Consider the following 22392-nt stretch of genomic DNA (forward strand, 5'->3'; position numbering starts at 1 on the left):
CTTGTGAAGTGTGCTGCTCCTCAGTTCAGGGCCTTGCAGAAGATCTGAGATAGCAAACCTTCCTGTACAGACAAACTCTCGGTTCCTCAGTGGGGTGAATGCATGAGATGTGGCTTACTCAGCTGCGGCCGCCTGGGCAGGGTTGTTGTGGAGTCAGGTCCTCTGCTTTATGTGATTCTCTCTGTGCTTTTTAAGCCCTGATCTGTGCCTCCGAGAGGTCTGCACCTGTGCACTGCATTTTGGACTATATGCTCTGCGGATGCTGTGAGAATCCCCTAACTTTGCTCTTTTCTAGGACAAATCAGAATAAAACAATTCAACTTTCAAGGTATTAAAAGGATTCATCAACTCCTATCTCTTAACACAATGGCCAAAAAACTGCTGGGCTCAAGGCACAGTCATGTATTCCTGGCATAAGGCCTGCCTGGGTGTTCTAACTCAATGGGTCCCACATGCCAGACTGTTTCCACAGAGCTGATATGGGACAGGAAGGGTTAAGGAACTTCAAAACTAATAGTTTGGTGCAACTGATATGGACCTGTGCAGTCACTGACCACATGTGGCACTGAGAACTTGAAATGTTGCAAGTGTGACTGAGGAAATGAATTTTTAAAATTTATTTTTAACTAAATTTAAAAGGTGATAGCTAATTCAGTCACTAGAAACATTTTAAGTATGTAAATCTACTTTTCCAATTGTAAGTTTTATGAAATCTAAATGCCAGTTATTTATGAAAAAAATGCAGTGTCTAAATTGCAGATGTGCTGTAAAAGCACATTACATAGGAGATTTAAAAGACCTGATCTGAAAAAAAAAAGAAAGCAAAATATCTCACTAGATATTTTTAATTGATTATATGTTGAAATAATGTTTTGAATATATTGGTTTAAATAAAATATTATTTAAATTACTTTTGCCTATTTCTTTTCACTTTTTCTACTGTGGCTACTAGAAGATTTGAAATTACATATGTGCCTTGTGTTCTATGTCCACTGGACTGGGCCGACCTAGACCATAATCCTCATTCTCGCTAATGAAGTCTCACTCAACAATATGGACCACTCAAGAAACCTGCTCACTGTTCCTCTGTCCAGTTCATTCCACTTTAATGCCATGTTCTTCCATGGTCTTCCATGTGCCAGGCATTGTTCTAGGCTAAGAATACAGCATGTGGGCTCTTAACTGACTGTAGGCAATAAACAAAGAACTAAAAAAAAAAAAATTGTATAATTCCAAGTGCTGTGCAGAACTTAAACTAGGGAAAAGTAATGGAGAGACTGGGTGAAGTATTTATGCTGAGTGGTGAGGGGAACTGCTGTGGGGAGGTCCTGGGGCTGTAATCTGAACAGCAGGGAGCCACCCATTCCAGGCTGGGACAAACAACTGGTCAAAGGCCTTTGCAAAGAATAAGTTGAAGTGCTTGAAGAAGGAAAAGAACATCAGCGTGACTGGAGGACTGCTGTGCAGAGGGATGCACAAGAAGACATCCTAGCATGCGCACTGCACTGAGAATCGGGACTCATGCTTAAGCCTCTTCCCTCACATCAACTAGGCTTGGATCCTGGGTAAGTCACTTCCCCACTCAGGATGGCCTCCATTTCCTCATGCGCTAAACACAATGGCAGTTACTAAAGGATCTTTCAGCTCTGAGAGCATAGACTTTCGTGACTCTTCTATATATTCTAAGGAATAAAACTCCTGTCTTAGACAATTAAAGAAAAAGGAAAACAAACAGAAACACTCTGACCCTTTAAAGATTAGCAACTGCTTATCTGATGCCTACCTTTCTCTTCCTCTCCCTCTTCTTTAAGAAAATGAAAATTACATGACATCTAGCCAACCCACTCTCATATAGCATCAAAGGGTAAACTTCTAAATTCCCTGTTGTACACACAAGAATGTTTTCCTCCAAAATCTGGACCATCTTCCTCACAAATACAATCAGATGTCCTGCACAGAGACTGCCCTCCTTTATAATTAGACTACAATTTCCACGCAAGTCGATATTTTCTAGTTTTCAGAACTTTATGTTTTCAAAGTATCCCTTGAACTTTGGGAAATTTGGATTGTCAGGCTGGCAATGATTCTGCCAAAAGTTTCATCTGTGGCAAAACAGTATCAAGGAGACCATATCTATAAAAGCCACACCTCCAGGGGAAGAATAAAACACCTGGTCATATTCATTTATCATTATGATTTAATAATGCAAAAGAGAGGCCCACGGGACTATATCCAGGGGGAATTTCAATTACGTCTCTAACCCAGGGGCATATGACAAATCTTTAATAATCAGTCCTTCACCAGCCATCTCCAGCTCTTACAGGAAGCCTCCATACTGGTTCTCAGAGAATGAGACTTAGGACAGGGGTTCATAGAGGTGAGGAGGAAGATGCAATAAGTTGTATTTGTAACATGATATATGAGAACAAGGAACAAGGTCCTAGCAATGGAAGGGAGATGAGGTTTTACCTCATGTTCAGAGAGATGGGAGGAGTAGGGGAGCACATGATGATGATGGTAGGAATAACATCAGCCCAACATTTATAGCACTGTTTAAAATGCTTTGTGTATATTAAATGAATTAAACATGTTAACACGTAGGTCATTAATTTAAAATGTTTAAGCAGAGCTTGGCACATCTTTAGTGCCCTTAGCCAATGACTGAGAGGACCGGGATTATAATACTCTGTTACCTGATGAGGACAAGTCCAAGGTGTGACCTATCATTTCATCAGAACTCTCAAGACAGACTGTAACAAAGTCAGTCTCTGTGGAGTTTTGCTTGATACTCATCCTTGCTGGGCTTTCTTCCCTTTCCAGGCCCACTATCCTTTTCCCCTATCAGTTATTCCTGGGAAACCTTCCTAAAAAGTCACTCCACAGGACTCTTGGTCTCAGGGTTCGAGGTCGCCTTCTAGGGACCACCCAACCTACGACACTCATTTGAAAAAAGACATAAGGCCAGGCACGGTGCCTCATGCCTGTAATCACTTTGGGAGGCCGAGGCAGGCAGATCATGAGGTCAGGAGATCGAGACCATCCTGGCTAATACAGTGAAACCCCGTCTCCACTAAAAAAAAATACAAAAAATTAGCCGGGTGTGGTGGCGGGCACCTGTAGTCCCAGTTACTCGGGAGGCTGAGGCAGGGGAATGGCATGAACCCGGGAGGTGGAGCTTGCAGTAAGCCGAGATCACACCACTGCACTCCAGCCTGGGCAACAGAGCGACACTCCGTTCGTTCCCCTGCCCCCACCAAAAAAAAAAAAAAAGACACGAATATTTCCCCAATCAGACCAATTTTAGTGTGAAATATGGGACATTTTTCCTTACAAAATGTCTATAGCTAGGTTATTTAAATGATAATTATATTTTATTTTTTAGCTCAATTATTTTACACTTAACTGCAGGTCAAAACAACAATAACATCAATTAAATAATGTAACTATATTTGTCTGAGCCTCCTTTTCCTCCTTCAGGGATTCTCCTGTGTCACAGTGAGAACTGGTTAGATGTGACCCCATATGTTTATACAAGCAAGCTGCCCAGCCACTCTCGCTTGCTTTTAAACAGCACTCTCTCAGGCTCAGGGGCTGTCCCCACCTCATAATGATCCCCAGGCCAGCAACTGGAATCTGAACAATTACCACCCCTTCTCAAGTGGCCCACTCTAGAGCTTCCAACTCTTCCATCTCATTCATCTTCCACTGCTTCCAGGGATGCCCAGGCATGACCAGGCACTTGGGGTACAATATTGCTTCCCTGGGTGATTCTAGGACCCTTGTTTCTCTGCCTTTTGGGGAAAGTGGGCACACTGTAATTTCTTCATCTAACCAAGGAATTTCAAAGCAAACTGCTGTATTTTTTTTTTCATCTTAGAGGATTCTGGGGCTCTCTCCTGAGCTACTGTATAAGTAGCTGAACTCAACCTGCCAGCACAGAGCCTGGGCTCTGTTCTGTGGAGAAACAGTTGTGTGACTTTGAGAGAACAGTGTAAGATGTTACTGTTAACAATAACACTGTTAACATCTTACACTGTTCTCTCAAAGCACTTACACTCAGTGTTAATTTGACTCACTGATCACAGGACAGGGGATTCTCATTCTTGCCTCTTCTCATCAAACACAGCACAATCATGCATCTAGCACTAGCACTGGTTGGCAAGGGCAGGAGAGAGACCCTGTGCACCAGTGCTACATGTGAGCACGAGAATCATGTGTAGAGCGGTTCCTGCCCACCAGTGTGCATCTCACCTCATCTGAAGCTCACATGCCTATAGCACTTAGTCCCCACATACCCTCCCTGGGAGCTTTTAGACCAGCTCAACACATTGGTTTTTAAAACACTCCGCTCTCTATCCCTGCCAGTTGCAGCCTTCTCTTGCTCTCATTTTATAGTTAAACTTCTCACTTTATAAACTCATGGTTCCATCTCCTCACCTTCTACTTACTTCTTGGCCTGTACCCTCTACTTACTGAGCACCTTTTCTGAACTAGGCACTATGCTAAGTGTGCCACATACTTATATTAATAACTCTATGAAGAATAGCAATATCACAGTGTAGATGATTGAATGGTGCATTGAATAAGGACATATCCACATCTTAACCCTGAAACCTCTGAATATAATCTTACTGGGAAAAACGGTCTTTGCAGATATAATTAAGCATCTTGGGATGAGCTTATGATAGATTATCCAAGTGTGCCTTAAATCCAATGACAGAGGAGAGATACATGGAAAATAGGAGAAGGCCATGTAAAACGGAGGCAGAGATTGGAGCCTTAGAGCCTTCGGAGAGGGTGTGCCCCCCTCCCTCCCCCCTGCTACACATACACCCTGATTTTGGACTTTTGGCCTCCAGAACTATGAAAAAAAAATTCTGCTATTTTAAGCCACAAAGTTTGTGGTAATTTGTTATAGAAGCCACAGGAGGCTGGGGGCAGTGGCTCACGCCTGTAATCCCAGCACTTCGAGAGGCTGTGGCAGGTGAATTACTGAAGGTCAGGAGTTTGAGACCAGCCTGGCCAACATGGTAAAATTCCATCTCTACTAAAAATACAAAATTAGCCGGGCGTGGTGGCGTGCGCCTGTAATCCCAGCTACTCAGGAGGCTGAGGCAGAAGAATTACTTGAACCTGGGAGACAGAGATTGCAGTGAGTCACGATTGTGCCATTGCACTCCAGCCTGGACAAAAAGAGAGAAATTCTGTCTTGAAAAAAAAAAGAAAGCCACAGGAAACTAATACAAACACTCATTTTACAGACAGGGAAACTGATGAAGATGCTCTGGAGGAAATGAGCAACGAGGCTGCCCACAGCTCACAGCTGAGTGATATCTTGGTACAGTCAGAACAAAGGCAAATGATTCATCTTCAAGGAGCTACTAGGACGTTTGCAGCAGGTAATTGATTCCCTTGAGGAGAAAGGCTGGAAAACTTCTGAGGGGAGGAGCAAAGACATGAGAAAGCTTGGTGATACAAATGACCCAAAGGAAGGGAAGGGAAATGGATGAACAAGAGAGGGAGATAAGAAAGAAGATGCTGCAAAGGCAATGTATCTTAGGTTTGGGGGGCTTTTGGGGTTCTAGCCTGAAGAATCTCCAGTGTCCATCACATATATAAAGGCAATGATTAAATGTTTCAAAAATGTTTCAGAGATTTATTACAAAGACAATATGAAATTGCTGGGGAAAAAAAACTCTGTTTTCATTTAAAAAATTCTGTTTGAATTCTCCTCCTTCAGAAAAATCTCCCAGAATTATATCTGATTTTAACAAAGAAGACAGTTCTCTGTTTGTTAAAACTAGCCCCAGTTCATGAAGTTTATGTGTATTAATGAGCATTCTACTGAATTCAAATCTGGGTGAGGACATAAAGGCTACCTTTCACATTTCTTTCTTTTTTAAATAAGATTTGCCAAACAAAAATAAGATTTGCTTACAATATTACAACAAAAGTAACATTATTTAAGGATAGTAATACAGCAACAACCCATGTTTGAAAGGCATTTTCAACACATGAAATGTTTTTATACCCTACCCATTTAACTCTCACAACAATTCCCAAGGTAGACATTATACTGATCATCTGTGCATTGTAGTTGAGGACAATGAGGGAGCTCTGGGAGCTGAAGCACTCTGTGCAGTCATATAACTAGTAAGAGATAACATGAGCGCTTGAAATTCTATGCTTTCTCCCACCATATATTTTAGCAAAAATACTTTCCTATAGAAAATTGGATTTACTCATTAAGGGTTAACATTTGAATTTACATAAGTCAACAGCTCTACTAAGTATGAGCATAACTTCCCTCACCTACATTCTTCTGCCAAAAGTGTAATGGAATGTACTCAAATTCATAAAATTGAATTTCTTTAAAATATTTATTCTTAGTCCCCATTGGCATTGTTTAAAATGAGAATGTCTTACTAAAGTTTTGTTTTATCTGCAGAAGAGAACTGTTGACTTGTGCAAATTTAAAATCACAACCTAAACCATAAAAAATATTAAATCAACATGACACTTTTAAGGACCTGGTATGCCTAAACTTCCTGGGTTAATATCACCTTGGAAAGAGTCACTTCCTCAAATTTTCTATGTGAATGACTTCAGAAGTAAAGAGATCTATTTTCCCTAGAGAACATTTGCAAATCTTTTCACAATCAAGCTCCCCAAAAAACAGCCTCTAATTTTTGAGTTGCAAAAGAATTACACAGCATAAGAAAAAAAATAGTCTTATAAAATCAAGTTCTAAAATGAGACAGCTGCAATAAACAGTCAAGACCAAGAGTTACTCAAAAGGTGTTTTCCTTTTGCTTTATAACCCTAGCCAGCCCCTTCCTTGTGCCCTTCTCATTCTTAAAACAGAGTGAAAACTAACTTCCAGTACATCCAGAAGAATAATATGAAACTTCAAGTTCTAACAGCTCCTAACCCCACAGCACTTGAGAGGAATTCTGCTAGTTGCTTCCCTGACACCTTCTCTCCATTCTCCTTCCTAACTGATCCTGGTTTTATTCCAGAACTAACTTCTCCATCATGTAGCCCAAGTGAGGTAGGGAAGCTAAAAGCGTCTCCTGCTCCTGGGTAGCCCTTCATAAGTCTACAACAGTGATTCTCAAAGTCTCTAGACCAAAGCTTCAGCATTACTAGAGACTCAGACATGTAATTCTTGGCCCAACCCCAGATCTACTGAATGAGAAACTCTGGAGGTAGGCCCAGTGGTCAGTGTTTAAATAAGCCCTTAAGGTGATTCTGTTGTGTACTAAAGTTTAAGAACCAGAGATCATAGCCAGTGATCCCAGCCCTGGTTGCCCATCAAAATCACTGGATGCCCTAGTCCCATGCCCAAAGATTCTGATTTAATTGCTCTGGGATGGGGTCTGGGAAAGCGGATTTGTTAAAAAGTTCCCCAGGTGATTCTAGTGTACAGTCAGATTTGGGAAACACTGATCAAAGCCAATCAAACTAATCTAGTCTAAAATACTGAATTTTAGTGTCAATGAAGTGGATGCCCTCCAACATCCATGAGGCCAACTGATGACCAGAAGTGTCATTACTGTTACTGCAGCCACTGCTGGTAGCACAAGGGAACTGCAGGCTGATGAACTGGTATATGCCACTAAATGAACCATGCTGTTTTATTTCCTCAAGAGCAATGAGTCTTCGATAGCTCAGGAATGATGAATTTGTAAGGGGTGGAGGACACAAAGCCCAGCAGGTATTTAGCAGTGGTATGTTTTGGATGGAAAAGGATGAAAATAATTTGTGGTATGCCAGGACTTGAACTCAAGCAGTCTTAATCACTGTCCATGAAGGTTGTGACCAAGCAGTGTAAAACACAAGGGAAGACAACTTCACTGGGAAAGGTGGAGGAGGAAATAAAGACCTCACAAAGAATGGTGAAGTTCCGTTCATCTCCTCACACTAGGGAAATGACTCTTTATGTATACAGAATGGCAATATCTGTATGATTGCCTGTAACATCTAAAAGGTCATATATTTCTGGAGTCAAAATTTATTTGGACCTAAATACTATGTCATTTATAATTCATATAAACTTTCCTTCCTTAATTGTAGGAAAAATTTCCTCTCATTTACCAGGAGAAACAAGCCATGAAGACAAAATACATGAGCCAACTTCAGTTAGAGATGGCCCAGCTCCTTGAATCATTGTCTAGTTTCTGAAGGGAAATGCTTTTGTTCCATGAGGCCCACCTAGGGTGGGAGCTAGAACTACAGATGGGTTTGCTGAGACCTGATACTAAAGGAGAATTTAGTCGCAGAGGCTCAGAAAGTACATTTCTCAGCCACAATCCAACTTAATAATTCTGTATTTTATCTATACATGTGTTTCCATATTGTGAGGTGTAATTGATAGTGTGTGATTATTTAAGCAACATTTTGTCTTTTTTAGTGGTTCATAAAATAACAGTGGATCTTACAACTAATAGCATCTTAGATTTGATGAATTATGCTAATTAAATCAAACATTTATGACTCCCATTATGAATCAAGCTCCCGATTAGACTGGAAACAAAGGAATGGATGATGAAATAGAATTCCCATGCCTAAGAAGCTACATGAAAAGAAAACAAACACAGGTATAATCAGAGCTACATATTTTGTGGTGAACAGAGTATGTGTTATGATGGCTGGAGCACACTGTGGTTGTCTATTGGGTAGAATTGTATGGCATATGTGTGTGAGTGAGGGAGGAGGCATATAAAAGGGAGAAGGGATAAGAGATGAGGCTGGAAAGGTAGTCTGGGACCAGACTATTAATGACTCTAACACTAACCTAAGGAATTTAGGATTTATCCTTTAGGTCAGAGGTTCTTAAACATTTTGGTCTCATGACCCCTTCATACTCTTAAAATCTATTGAGGACTCCCCAAAGAGCTTTTCAAAATATGGGTTATATCTATTGATATTTACTATATTAAAAGTTAAAGCTGTAAAACAAAAATTATTAACTCATAACAAACTCATTACTCTTAACAAATAGCATTTTTAATGAAAAAACATTTTCTAACACAAAAAATTAGAAGGATAGCATTGTTTTACAATTTTGTAAATCTCTTTAGTGTCTGGCTTATGAAAGACAGCTGGTTCTCTTATCAGCTTCTGCATTCAATCTGTTGCGCTATGTTATTTTGGTTGAAGTACAGTATATGGAAAAAAATCTGGCTTTATAAATATGTATAGTTGGAAAAAGAAGGGCCTCACAGACTTCCTGTAAAGGCCTCAGAGGTCCCCAGGGATTCTTGGACCACATTATGAGAACTGCTGCTTTTGGTAATGCAAAGCCATGGAAAGATTATCAGATGACAAGCAGCTAATTTGGCAGTAATGTGAAGAGAAATTAGAAGAAGACCTGAGAATAGGACAATAAGCAGAGGACTATTAAAATGGTCCAGGAAAGAACATAGGAAGCTGTTCTCTAAAGCTGAGACAATGGGGATGCAGTGACATGAATGGATTCATGTGTTAAGTTCAATAGGAGCTAGTATCGCTAGTATACAAATGTATCCAGGGTAGGATGGGAGGCAAGTCAAGGATGGCTTCATGTATTTGGGGTGGCAAAATCTGGTTGGATGGTGATGACACAAAAGGTGTAGATACAGCATAAGAAGATCATTCCTGGTGTAAGCGGGACAAAAAAAAGTGAGAGAAAAAAAGAGAAGAAGAAGCAACAGCAGCAGAAGAAGAGGAAGAGGAGGAGGAGGAGGAGGAAGAGTAAGAAGAGGAGGAATAGGAAGAGGAAGAAGAAGAAGAAGAAGGAGAAGGAGAAGGAGAAGGAGAATAAGGAGAAGAAGGAGACAACAAACAAAAAAAATGAGTCAGCAAGGGAAACATGCAGATTCCTGACCCATGACTCTGGGAGATACAGACAAATGTGCAGATCCTGGGAAGCTTACCTCTTTAAACTACTGTACTCAATGTTGTTTAAAACAATACCAAATCTCTTCAAAACACAAATATCTCTGAGAGCTAAGGAGAGGGAGTTCCTTAACTCTCCTTAACCAGTAAGCACATCTTGGTATTACTTAGTTTAGTCAAATTGCTTTCCATCTTAATGGAATACATGAGAACTTCAGATCACAGACCACAGGAGGACATCTGAGATGAGAAGGTAGCATGTTGGGGGCTTTGTGTCTAATATGAGACAAAAATAAGCATGGAAGAAGAAAAAGAGAGGGAAATGTCAATCTCTTGAAGAAGATATAATTATGTGGATACTTCTAGTTTAAGAAGTAACTGGAAGAAAGAATAGTCACTGGGTAGCTGGTAGGCAAGAAGGAATGGTTAGAGCTGAAAAGGCACCAAAGAGAGTTCTCTCACTTTAAAGTGTTTTCAAGGGTTCTGCTCAGTTCCAGAGATCACATGAGAAGCAGATCATCCCATCAGAAAATAGGTTTCAAGTGGAAATGAACTACCAAGTAGCTTCTCATTAGGCCCAGAAAAATCCACAGACAGGAAATATGGATTTGTCTGTGTGTTTGTGTGTATACATATATATAATTCAAATCTGAGACTGAGACATGATCTCCATGCCCCAGGTAAAGTTGGCATAAAAGGGGGTGTATTTTCCTTCTAAATTCTATAGGGTAGGGGTCCAAATCCACAGCAGCAGTTCTTTTTTTTCCTTCTTCCTCTCCTTTTCCTAAGATAGGGACCTACAGACAGTTCTCTAAGTTGAACAAAAAATTACTTCGAGTGATTTGACACAGACCAGTAGATGCAAAGGGTGCATGAATGAGCGAGCAGGGTGTACTAGAGTAACAATACAGAGCATGATTTAAGAAATTCAGAGAGACATGATTGTGAACTGAACTCACTGGGCACCCTGGGCCAGTCCTTGCTTATCCGTCTGTAATACTTCTTCATCTTGAAGCATTTTCCTCTGGAATAATTGAGGAGATTTAGGCAAACTGTCAGCAAATCCTTGTGAACACAGTAGGCATTCAGTAGGGTATAGCTTCTATATTAATAATAACTTATGAACTGGCTAATATCCACTAGTAAGTGTTTTTGTGTTTTTAAACAAAAGATATTCTCTGTAATAGACTAAAGATAACAGCTACAAACTGTTACTCCTCTTTTCTTTGAAAAGTGAAGCCTAATTCCTCTTCCCCTGAGTTACTGTTGGTCTTACTTCCTCAGATAGTACAATGTGGCATGAGTATTATTCTGGGACTTCCAAGGCTAATTCATAATAAGTCTTCTAAGCTTTGCCCAAGTCTCATACTGGTAGCTGCCATATAAGAAGTCTGATCACTCTGAAGCCACCATGTTGTGGGGGAGCCCAAACTTTCCATGTGAGAAGGCCTCAGGGAGCCCTCAGACGTTGGGAGTCATTCCAGCCTAGGTCCCAAACACTCTGCAGTGGAGGCAGTAGGTTCTGCTAAGTCCTGCTCAAATTACAGATTCATGAGCAAAATAAATAACTGTTATTGCTTTAAGCCACAAGGTTTTAGACTAGTTTGTTATATAACAATGAAAAACTAGAATACTCAATCATGATTTTTAATCCAAATTAAAAATATATTTTCATATATTTTTATCATGAGTTATATAAAATATATGAGTTATATAAAATAACATATTGTGTGTTGATGCTAGTTCTCAAGTCTATTTTAGACACAGACTAAATGTCTTAAAAACATTTTATTTGTGGACAATGTTAACATACACATAACTTAATAACTGGCTGACCAGTGACATATAGGATCTACTGTGTGTACATACATGTCAGTAATCAGGGTGGTTTAGTGAGGGCCACTGTCTACCTCCTAACCAGCAGGAAACTACATATTCTGGACTGTCTGCATTTCCCAGCAAGCTTTGCAAACAGCAAGGTGTTAAGACACAGTTGTTTTCTGTAGCTAGCCAGATGATGTTTGAACCTCCTTCAGCATTCAGAGTTGCTCAGTATAGGAGGATGGACCTCATCATAGGATAAGTCTTATCTCTCTGGACTGCAGGATAATTTACTGATGCCTTTCAAATAACATACGACCCTAAAATATTATGCAAACTTTGGGGCATACAGTCGGCATAGGTGAACTCAGCAAACATTTTGCTGTTCCAAAATCTACTCTGTTGTTCTTTATTTCCCGTTTCTCTGGCTACAAAGCCTTCCTCCCCCTCTCTGAGGGGTATGTGTGCATGTGTGTATGTAAAATCCTATTTACCCTTCATATGTCTACTCTCCCATCAAGGCAGAGTTAATCATTCCTTGATGACATTGCTTCTTCCATCTTTAAAGCCTATTCTTTAGCAAACAAGCTTATCATTTTTTAAAAAAGCAACAAACTGACAGTCCCATAGAACACATGGAAAAGGAACATGAGAAAGTCCCTATAACACTTGGCGACTTTCCACCGGGCTGAAACAGGCTGACGTGATATGTGTTTTAGGGATTAGAATTCAGCAGAAGAAATGAGTCAATTAAAACACCCAGCCAGAATGCTGTCTGTAGATAAAGTGCTTTGCACTGGGGGTACAACATAAGCTGAATTACTAAATTCTAAGGGCTGACTGACTGGTGATTTGCATCTCAATATCTTTTCCTTTTATTCTCTCAACAAAAGTTAACAAGGAGCCACTCAGCCTAGGGAAGATAGGTACTTCATTTACCTTAGCAAGAACAAGATAAACAACTAACTCACAATTTTCCAACTCACTGATTTTGGTTTGACCTGGAGTGGGTAATGCCTACTGTCTTAAGTGGGTTAACTGGAAGATCAAACCCACCAATTGGTTTTGGCTTTTACATTTATTCAGTAGCAATTCTAATCCCAAAGAAAGTACAATCACTACATGGCAATTGGTGCTTTGTGGCAGTATATACAAAACACATGAGTGATGTGCAGAAAGTCATAATTGAACACTCTTTATTCCACCATAAAACCAAGAAGTCATATTTTCACCACTTGTTATTTGAGAACCATGTATAACTATGCATAACATTTTAAGCCAAAGGCTGTACAGCAACAAGTTCTATGTGTTAAAATACAGAAAACACCATTTCCTCTTCATGAGGAATCTACAGCAAGTCATCCTGGAAGAACACTAAACCAAAGGCAATAATGTTTTTGGACACTCATTCCCAAATTAACTATGCTTAACACATCAATTCAGAGTTATTATAATGGAGTTTAAGTTAAAACTGATGTCCAAGTTACAACTATAACTGATATTAAAACTTCCCTTTGGAATTCAGGAAAAACTGACAAGCACTAATATTAAAACAGAGATCTTAGCATGACTTAATGCTTGATACTTCATCTAGATGAAGCAGAGTGAAACTTTACTGTCCTCTTCACTGATCCAACCCTGGTCTTCATCCAAAAAGTAAGTTCTGGGCATCCAGCAAATAATAACATTGGTATATTTTAAGAAAGAAGAAATGCAGTGTCAACTTACTTAACAGCTGGCAATAGAGGGCCTGTAAACTTCTCTTCATGGTATCATCTGGTCCTGCTTATCCTCCAGTTTATTCATGATTCTGTCTAGGAAATTGGGAGAAGAAAATTGTTACATCTGAGGAACATAATTTAAAAATCAGAAAGAACTCCACTCAATAGGATCTTGGTTGTAAATCCTAACTTACCCAATTTCGAAGAGAAAAAATCTTGGGATAAATACACCACAAACAGTTCAATTTATAATGGTGTATATTACAAAATTACCAACTAATCAACTGGTCGAATCCTGAAACTATACACTCCACTGAAGGAAGCTCATAGGGGCAGTTAGTGAGAATCTGGGTTCAGAATTGAATACTTTTTTTCATGAATCTCTCATGAATCTCTATAATCACACGAGAAACAAAAAAATTTCTCTTCTCATCTCATTTCTGCTAAGGCGCTCACAAAACAAGCAAACACCCAAATAAAACAAACAAAAAACAAGCTAGAAAGCTTTGCCACACTTGAAACTGTATTATTTTAAATGATTTTTCTATTATTTTCTGATTTCAAGGATACGTCTGGTATGGACTATTTAGAAAAAGTAAACAGAAAATACAGATAAAAATAAACAAGAAAATATATATTATCCATAATCCCATGAATAAGAGGTGATTAGCACCCACATTTTAGAGTGTATCCCTTTAGCCTTTTGAATGTGCACTTCTATTGGTCTGTTTAATTGTATATTTAATTTTTAATTTAATTTTTCTCCCTAGCAGCAGAAATATCTTTGTGCTGTTACTATTACTTTACAATTTTATTTTACATGGCAAACTGTGTTTCTTTAAGATAAATTCCTAGAAATTGAAACGCACTATGGAAGGACATAAATTAAGGCTTTTTGAAATAAATATATTACCAAATTGCTCCTCACCAATACCAGCATATTAGAACAACCATTAGAGTACACTCTACCCAAGAAAGAAATTAACAATTTCATCTCTGCCAATAGGCAAATATTTGGTCTCAATGTTTTAATTTGCTTTTTATGTTTATTGGACATTTGTATATAAAATTTTTAAAATGTATATTATTTAACAATTCTCTACTAGCATGCCAGGTTTTTTGTTTTCTCATGACATCCCAAGTAGAACTACCTATCTTTAAATTTTTTAATTGAGATATAACTCATATATAAAATTCAGCCTTTAAGGTATACAATTCAGTGATTGGGAATATATTCAAAAGTTGTCCAACCATCACCACTACCTAATTCCAGAATGTTTTCATCACTCAGAAATGAAATCACCATGTTTGCTATAAGTCACTCCCCATTTTCCCCTCCTTTGGCAACCACTAATCTATTGTCTGTATGGATTTGGCCATTCTGGACATTTTATATAAACAGAATCATATGTGTCTGGCTCTTCCACTCAGCATAATGTTTTTATTTTATTTTATGGTGTTTTTTGAGATGGAGTCTCACTCTGTTGCCAGGCTGGAGGGATGTGGTGCGATCTCAGCTCCACCTCCTGGGTCCAAGCGATTCTCATGCCTCAGCCTCCTGAGTAACTGGGATTACAGGCACGCGCCACCACACCCAGCTAATTTTTATATTTTTAGTAGAGACAGGGTTTCACCATGTTGGCCAGGATGGTCTTGATCTTGTGAACTCATGATCTGCCCATCTCAGCCTCCCAAAGTGCTGGGATTACAGGTTTGAGCCACTGTGCCTGGCCTCAGCATAATGTTTTTAAGGCTCATCAGTGTTATATAACATCTAGGTTTTCAAGTGTTTTTTTAATAAGAATTCTACCTACCTCACAGACATTCTACCATGGTTAGAAAGGCCTTCCTTAGTCCAAGATGATATAAATACTTGCCCATATTTTCTTCCTGATATGGTTTGGCCATGTCCCTACCCAAACCTCATCTTGAATTCTCATGTATTGTGGGAGTGACCTGGTGGCAGGTAATTGAATCATTGGGGTGGGTCATTCCCATGCTGTTCTCGTGATGGTGAGTAAGTCTCACAAGATCTCATGGTTTTAAAAATGGGAGATTCCCTGTACAAGCTCTCTCTCTCTGCCTGCCGCCATCCACATAAGATGTGACTTGCTCCTCCCTTGACTCCCGCCATGACTGTGAGGCCTCCCCAGCCATGTGGAACTGTGAGTCCATTAAACCTCTTTCTTTTCTAAATTGCCCAGTCTTGGGTATGTCTTTATTAGTAGCGTGAAAACAAACTAACACACTTCTAGTAATTTTTATTTCGTTTATTACATTCTAAATGCTTTTGTATTCTTAGATACTATCAACCAAAAATAAAATTCTAAGCACCCCAACTGACTGAATGGCTCCCTCCTCTCAGTCAAGGGAATTCCAAAGAAACCTGAAAAACTAGCTCAGGCCATGATGGGAAGTGGGGGTCAGACATGCCTCATTATACTTTCTTCCCTTTGGATTTGAGGCAAAACTGACCAGCATTAACATTAAAACAGTGATCTTAGAACTCACTGAACAGATTGTGTGTAGTAACAAGATACCAAAATCCAACCTGACTCTACTTTAGCATCACATGACAGATAGCAGGCCCTGAAAAATATCAAAGTATTTTATCCAAAACATATTTCTTTGACATATTTTAAATGGTCCTGCAAAGCTATCTCTTGTGGAGGAAAATTTACACACTGTAGAGAATCCCCTTGCCTTTCCAGGTCTTTTTCTGATCCTGGAGAGATTAGCTGAGAGTCTAGCACCTTTTAAATGTCTGAATAGGAAACATTAGCCATATATTACTTCTTTTCTTTTCTTTTTTTTTTTTTTTTGAGACGGAGTCTCGCTGTGTCACCCAGGCTGGAGTGCAGTAGCCGGATCTCAGCTCACTGCAAGCTCCACCTCCCGGGTTTACGCCATTCTCCTGCCTCAGCCTCCCGAGTAGCTGGGACTACAGGCACCCCCCCCCTCCCCCAGCTATTTTTTATTATTTTTAGTAGAGACGGGGTTTCACCATGTTAGCCAGGATGGTCTCGATCTCCTGACCTCATGATCCGCCCGTCTCGGCCTCCCAAAATGCTGGGATTACAGGCTTGAGCCACCGTGCCTGGCCCAGCCATATATTACTTCTACGGGCAGTCATTTTATGTGCATAATGAGAACCTTGGTTTCTGCTACCCATTAGCTTAACCCAGACCCTCCTTTCTATTGATTCCAGGACTTCAAATAAGATTAATAACTCCTTCAACCAACTGCCAATCAGAAAATCTTTGAATCCACCTATGATCTTTAAGCCCTTGCTTTGAGTTGTCCCACCTTTCTAGACCGAAACAATGTATACCTCAATGTATTGACTGATGTCTTATAAAACTTATAAAACCAGGTTGTAACCCAACCACCTTGGGCACCTGTTCTCAGGACCTCCAGAGGCTGTTGCAGGTCATGGTCCTCACATTTGGCTCAGGAGAAATCTCTTCAAATATTTTATGGAGTTTGGTTTTTTCATCAACAATCTGTTTCTGGACTTTGTATTAAGTTTTACATTTTTCTGTTTGCTCATTCTTCAACTAGAACAATAAGTGTTCAAATTAAACCACTGGTACATTGAGTTCCCTATTATTACTCTTTTTAAAATATTTGTTATTTGAGCTTGTTTTTTTACCTCACTCCAAAATTAACTTTAAGATCACTTTATTAAAATCCAGAAAAGGTACACTGGGATTATAGTCAGAATTATCTTCTATTTGCTTTATTAATTTGGGAGAGACTGATTTGATATCTCATCAAAATCTAGCTGGGGTGAGGAAGAACATAAGTATTCCAAAACTTATTGCTCTGGAAATCAGAAGAATTTCTTTCTGGGGCTGGGAAGTGCTCTTTTTTGGGGCATGGGGTATAACAGCTCAATGACTTTTTTGGTTAGGCAAATTCGTCCCCCACCACCAGTGTGAATCGTATGAGGAAGGAAAAGAAAGAGATAGCTAAAGTGCTCTACATTATACAAAAATTAATTAGGGGTGTGGTGGCTCATGCCTGTTATCTCAGCACTTTGGGAGGCTGAGGCAGGTGAATCAGGAGATTGAGGTCAGGAGATTGAGACCATCCTGGCTAACACAGTGAAACCCCATCTCTACTAAAAATACAAAAAATTAGCCGGGTGTGGTGGCGGGTGCCTGTAGTCCCAGCTACTCACAGGGCTGAGGCAGGAGAATCGCTTGACCCTAGGAAGTGGAGACTGCAGTGAGCCGAGATCGTGCCATTGCATTCCAGCCTAGGCGACAGAGTGGAACTCTGTCTCAAAAAAAAAAATTAGGAGGCTTCAGTTTCCAGAGGCTATGGCTAGGAAAAAGGAGTTAAAGGGTCTAGAAATTAGAGAGGCTGAGGAGATGATACACAAGAAATACTGAGACAGGAAGAGGCAACTCCAAAAGATGGTAGCAGGTGGGACCTAAGGATGAAGGATAAAGTGAGAAATTCTCCACAGGAGATGCCCATGAATGTTAAGATGTCTAATACTTAATTTTTCATCGCTTCTTGTTTTATGCACATATACACTATATATGTATTAATCTGTTTTCATGCTGCTGATAAAGACATACCCAAGACTCGGTAATTTATAAAGAAAAAGAGGTTTAATGGACTCACAGCTCCACATGGCTGGGGAGGAGTCACAATCATGGTAGAAGGCAAAAAGCACATCTTACATGGCAGCAGGCAAGACAGAAAAGAGCCAAGCAAAAGGGATTTCCCTTATAAAACCATAGGATCTCATGACACTTACTCACTACCATGAGATTATGGGGAAAACCACTCCCATGATTCAATTATCTTCCACTGAGTCTCTCCTCCCACAACACGTGGGAATTATGGGAGCTACAATTTAAGATGAGATTTGGGTGGGAACACAGCCAAACCATATCAATATGCTCCATCTGTATTCCTTCTCCACAGTGCTTATCCATCACTAGTATTGTCAAAACTTCAGTAAAAGTCTGACACAAAACAGCCTTGTATTAGTGATGCTTGACAGGGGCAATAAAAGAGAAGAGATCATGTCCCAAGTCAAGGGTGACCTAGGAGCAGTCAGAGGCAGCAGCCCTAGGAGCCACAACAATGGTTAGTGGGTATATGTGGAGCGTTTAGAATGTGGTAAGCATTCAATAAATGCTTAGTAAATAAATAATGGATGAATGAATAAATAAATGATCAATAACAAGAGAACAGAGAAACAGTTGTGGTTTAATATATTGATCAAGGGGATCATAAGTCCTTCAGTAGTCTCTGGAAATTCTTAAAGATTTTTGAAAAAGTGACAGACTTCCCATAATACATGAAACAGGTTCACCTTATTCAGTTATCAAAAACAACTGAGTCTATAAATCTGGGAGATTTGGGATCAACTGGGTTACACAGGGTTATCCCAACTAGAAGCACCATTTGGCTATTTATTAAAAATTAATCTTTATTAGGTCTTCTTTTAGAGTTTCAGTGTTTTTCTTTCATTTAAGTTCTACAGTCCTGTCAAGTTTTATAGCTTTTAGACATTTTATATTTATTTTTTCACAGTGATAGAATTTCTGTTTCCATTATATTTCCTAATTGCCTCTACATAAAAATGACTGACATTCATTTTGTGACCTAACTGAACTAACTTACTATTCTAATGATGGTTTCTCAGCTGAGTCTCTTGGGTCAATTGTGCTGCTTTGGATAAATGGCAAACCACAATTAGATTCCATCAAAAGCCTCTTTTAACCATATAGTAGAAAATATTAATCACATCTGTCTGGTCCCTCAGGGAATAATTCAGGAAGATGATAACTAATTTGGGGGATGAAATCCTAAGAAAGTATAGAGTTACATCTAAAAGGATTGCATAAAGGAAAAACAACCCACCCTTGCAACCCATGCTCCAGGCTCATGCCTACAGACCCAATAACAGGCCTACTACAGTAGTTTTAGGCTCCAGGTTCAATTCCATATACTCAGGCACCAGGCTGACCACCTGCTGACCCAGACATGAAGCCAGGCTGCCTGAGGACTCCAACTGCACACCTGCTCATGGACCATACCAGATGACCTTTTCAGAATCTCTGGACAGGTTGACTGGTAAAGGGCTTTCCCAAACAAAGCAAGTCTGCAAATACTGAAATAAGTCCCTACTTCTTCAAATGCACAGACACTGACACTGGCAACGAGGATGAAGAACAATCAAAGAAACATGACACCACCAAAGAACAAAATTAAGCAACAGTGACCAACCCCAAAGAAATGGAGACTTATAAACTGCCTAATAAAGATTTAAATAATTGTATAACCAGCTTGGGCAACAAGGCAAGAACCTATTTCTACAAAAAAAAATTTAAAAATTAGCTGGGCATGGTGATATATGCCTATGGTCTCAGCTACTTGAGAGGCTGAGGTAGAAGGATTGCTTGAGTCTGGGAAGTTGAAGCTGTAGTGAGCCATAATCATGCTCCAGCCTGGGTGACAGAGTGAGAAAAAAAAGTACACATAATTGTATGAAGGAAGCTAACTGCAGAGAAACAATTCAACGAAATCAGGAGAATAATATATCCAGAACCTACAAAGAACTCAAACAAATTTACAAGAAAAAAACAACCCCATCAAAAAGTGGGCAAAGGATATGAACAGACACTTCTCAAAAGAAGACATTTATGTAGCCAACAGACACATGAAAAAGTGCTCATCATCACTGGCCATCAGAGAAATGCAAATCAGAACCACAATGAGATACCATCTCACACCAGTTAGAATGGTGATCATTAAAAAGTTAGGAAACAACAGGTGCTGGAGAGGATGTGGGGAAATAGGAACACTTTTACACTGTTGGTGGGACTGTAAACTAGTTCAACCATTGTGGAAGACAGTGTGGCAATTCCTCAAAGATCTAGAACTAGAAATCCCATTTGACCAGCCATCCCATCACTGGGTATATACCCAAAGGATTATAAATCATGCTGCTACAAAGACACATGCACATATATGTTTATTGTGGCACTATTCACAATAGCAAAGACTTGGAACCAACCCAAATGTCCATCAATAACAGACTGGATTAAGAAAATGTGGCACATATACACCATGGAATACTATGCTGCCACAAAAAAGATGAGTTATTGTCCTTTGTAGGGACATGGATGCAGCTGGAAACCATCATTCTCAGCAAACTATCTCAAGAACAGAAAACCAAACACTACATGTTCTCACTCATAGGTGGGAATTGAACAATGAAAACACTTGGACACAGGAAGGGGAACATCACATACCAGGGCCTGTCGTGGGGTGTGACGGGGGGGAGGGATAGCATTAGGAGATATACCTAATGTAAATGACGAGTTAATGGGTACAGTGCACCAACATGGCACATGTATACATATATAACAAACCTGCACGTTGTGTACATGTACCCTAGAACTTAAAGTATAATGCAAAAATAAAAAATAAAAAAAATGACCAAAATGAGAAATGTAATAGAAATTGAAATTATTTAAAAACAAGAAAACAAAGTAGACAATTCTGTAGATGAAAAATATAATACAATGAATGAAATGAAAAATGCAATAGAAGGCATCAACAACAGAAATGGTCAAGCAGAAGAAAAATTTGTGAACTTGAAGACAAGTTATTTGAAAATATGTGGTCAGAGGAGAAAAAAAATAATAAAAAGGAATTATAGGAGGTTTAAGAAAAAGACAAAGGAACAAAAGTTTAAAAATAAATAATAGAAAAGTTTTCAAATTGGGAAAAGATATAAATATCCAGGTACAGGAAGGTCAAAGGCCTCCAATAAGATTCAATTGAAACAACACAGATGATATATTATAATTGAACTGTTAAAAATGAAAGACAAAGAGGGGGTCCTGAAAGCAGCAAGAGAAAAGAAGCAAATAACATAAAATGGGAGTTCCTAAGGCTGCAGTTTCTCAGCAGAAACCTTCTAGGTGAAGAGAGAGTGGGATGATATATTCAAAGTGCTGAAGGAAAAAAAAAATTGCCAAAAAAACCCCTGAAACCAGCAAAGCTGTCTTTCTGAAATAAAGAAGACATAAAGACTTTTCCAGGCAAACAAAAGCTGAAAGAGTTCATCACCACCAGGCGTGTCTTACAAGAAGTGCTAAAGGGAGTTCTCTGAGCTAAAAGAACAGAACACTAATTAATACAAGAAAACATATGAAAGCATAAAACTTACTGGTAAAAATAAGTGGATAGTCAAATTCAGAATACTCTAATACTATAATGGTGGCATGTAAATCACCTTTATCTTTAGTATGGAGGTTAAAATATAAAACTATTAAAATAATAAGAGCTATGGTAATTTGTTAAAGGATACACAATATAAAAGATATAAACTGTAACATCAAAAATATAAAATATAGAGAAGTGGAGTAAAATTGCACAGGTTTGTTTTGCATTCAAAGTTAAGTTGTTATCAGCTTGAAAAAAGGCTTTTATAAGTTGCTTTATGTAAGCCTCATGGTAATCACAAAGCAAAACACTATAGTATACCCACAAAAGTAAAAACAAGTAAAAAAAAAAATAAAGAAATACCCTCACACATTTGGTGTCAGAAGTGTTGAGTAGTATGAGAGTAAAGGGAAATAAACAAATGTATTTGAAAGTAGGGGGGCGGAGCAAGATGGCCGAATAGGAACAGCTCCAGTCTCCAACTCCCAGTGCGAGCGACACAGAAGACCGGTGATTTCTGCATTTTCAACTGAGGTACTGGGGTCATCTCACTAGGGAGTGCCGGACAATTGGTGCAGGTCAGCTGCTGCAGCCTGAACAACGAGAGCTCAAGCAGGGCGAGGCATTGCCTCACCTGGGAAGCGCAAGGGGGAAGGGAGTCCCTTTTCCTAGCCAGGGGAACTGAGACACACAACACCTGGAAAATCGGGTAACTCCCACCCCAATACTGCGCTGTAAGCAAACCGGCACACCAAGAGAATATATCCCACAC

At 39.4% G+C, this 22392-nt stretch overlaps 1 protein-coding gene across 3 annotated transcripts in view; it reads right to left on the reverse strand.

Annotated features, from left to right (window-relative positions):
• Nucleotides 1-22392, reverse strand: part of TMEM108 (transmembrane protein 108) — a 359338-nt gene that overhangs the window by 153946 nt on the left and 183000 nt on the right. For 2 of the 3 annotated variants that reach the window (XM_011958206.1, XM_011958208.1), the window contains one exon: nucleotides 13429-13514. In XM_011958206.1, the coding sequence (XP_011813596.1) occupies nucleotides 13429-13468 (40 nt within the window). In that variant the 5' untranslated portion in view covers nucleotides 13469-13514. The remainder of the gene's footprint in view (nucleotides 1-13428; nucleotides 13515-22392) is intronic. The other variant, XM_011958207.1, reaches the window with a different exon arrangement.

This window comes from Colobus angolensis, unplaced genomic scaffold (assembly GCF_000951035.1).
Source record: "Colobus angolensis palliatus isolate OR3802 unplaced genomic scaffold, Cang.pa_1.0 Scaffold46, whole genome shotgun sequence".
Classification (NCBI taxonomy): domain Eukaryota; kingdom Metazoa; phylum Chordata; class Mammalia; order Primates; family Cercopithecidae; genus Colobus; species Colobus angolensis.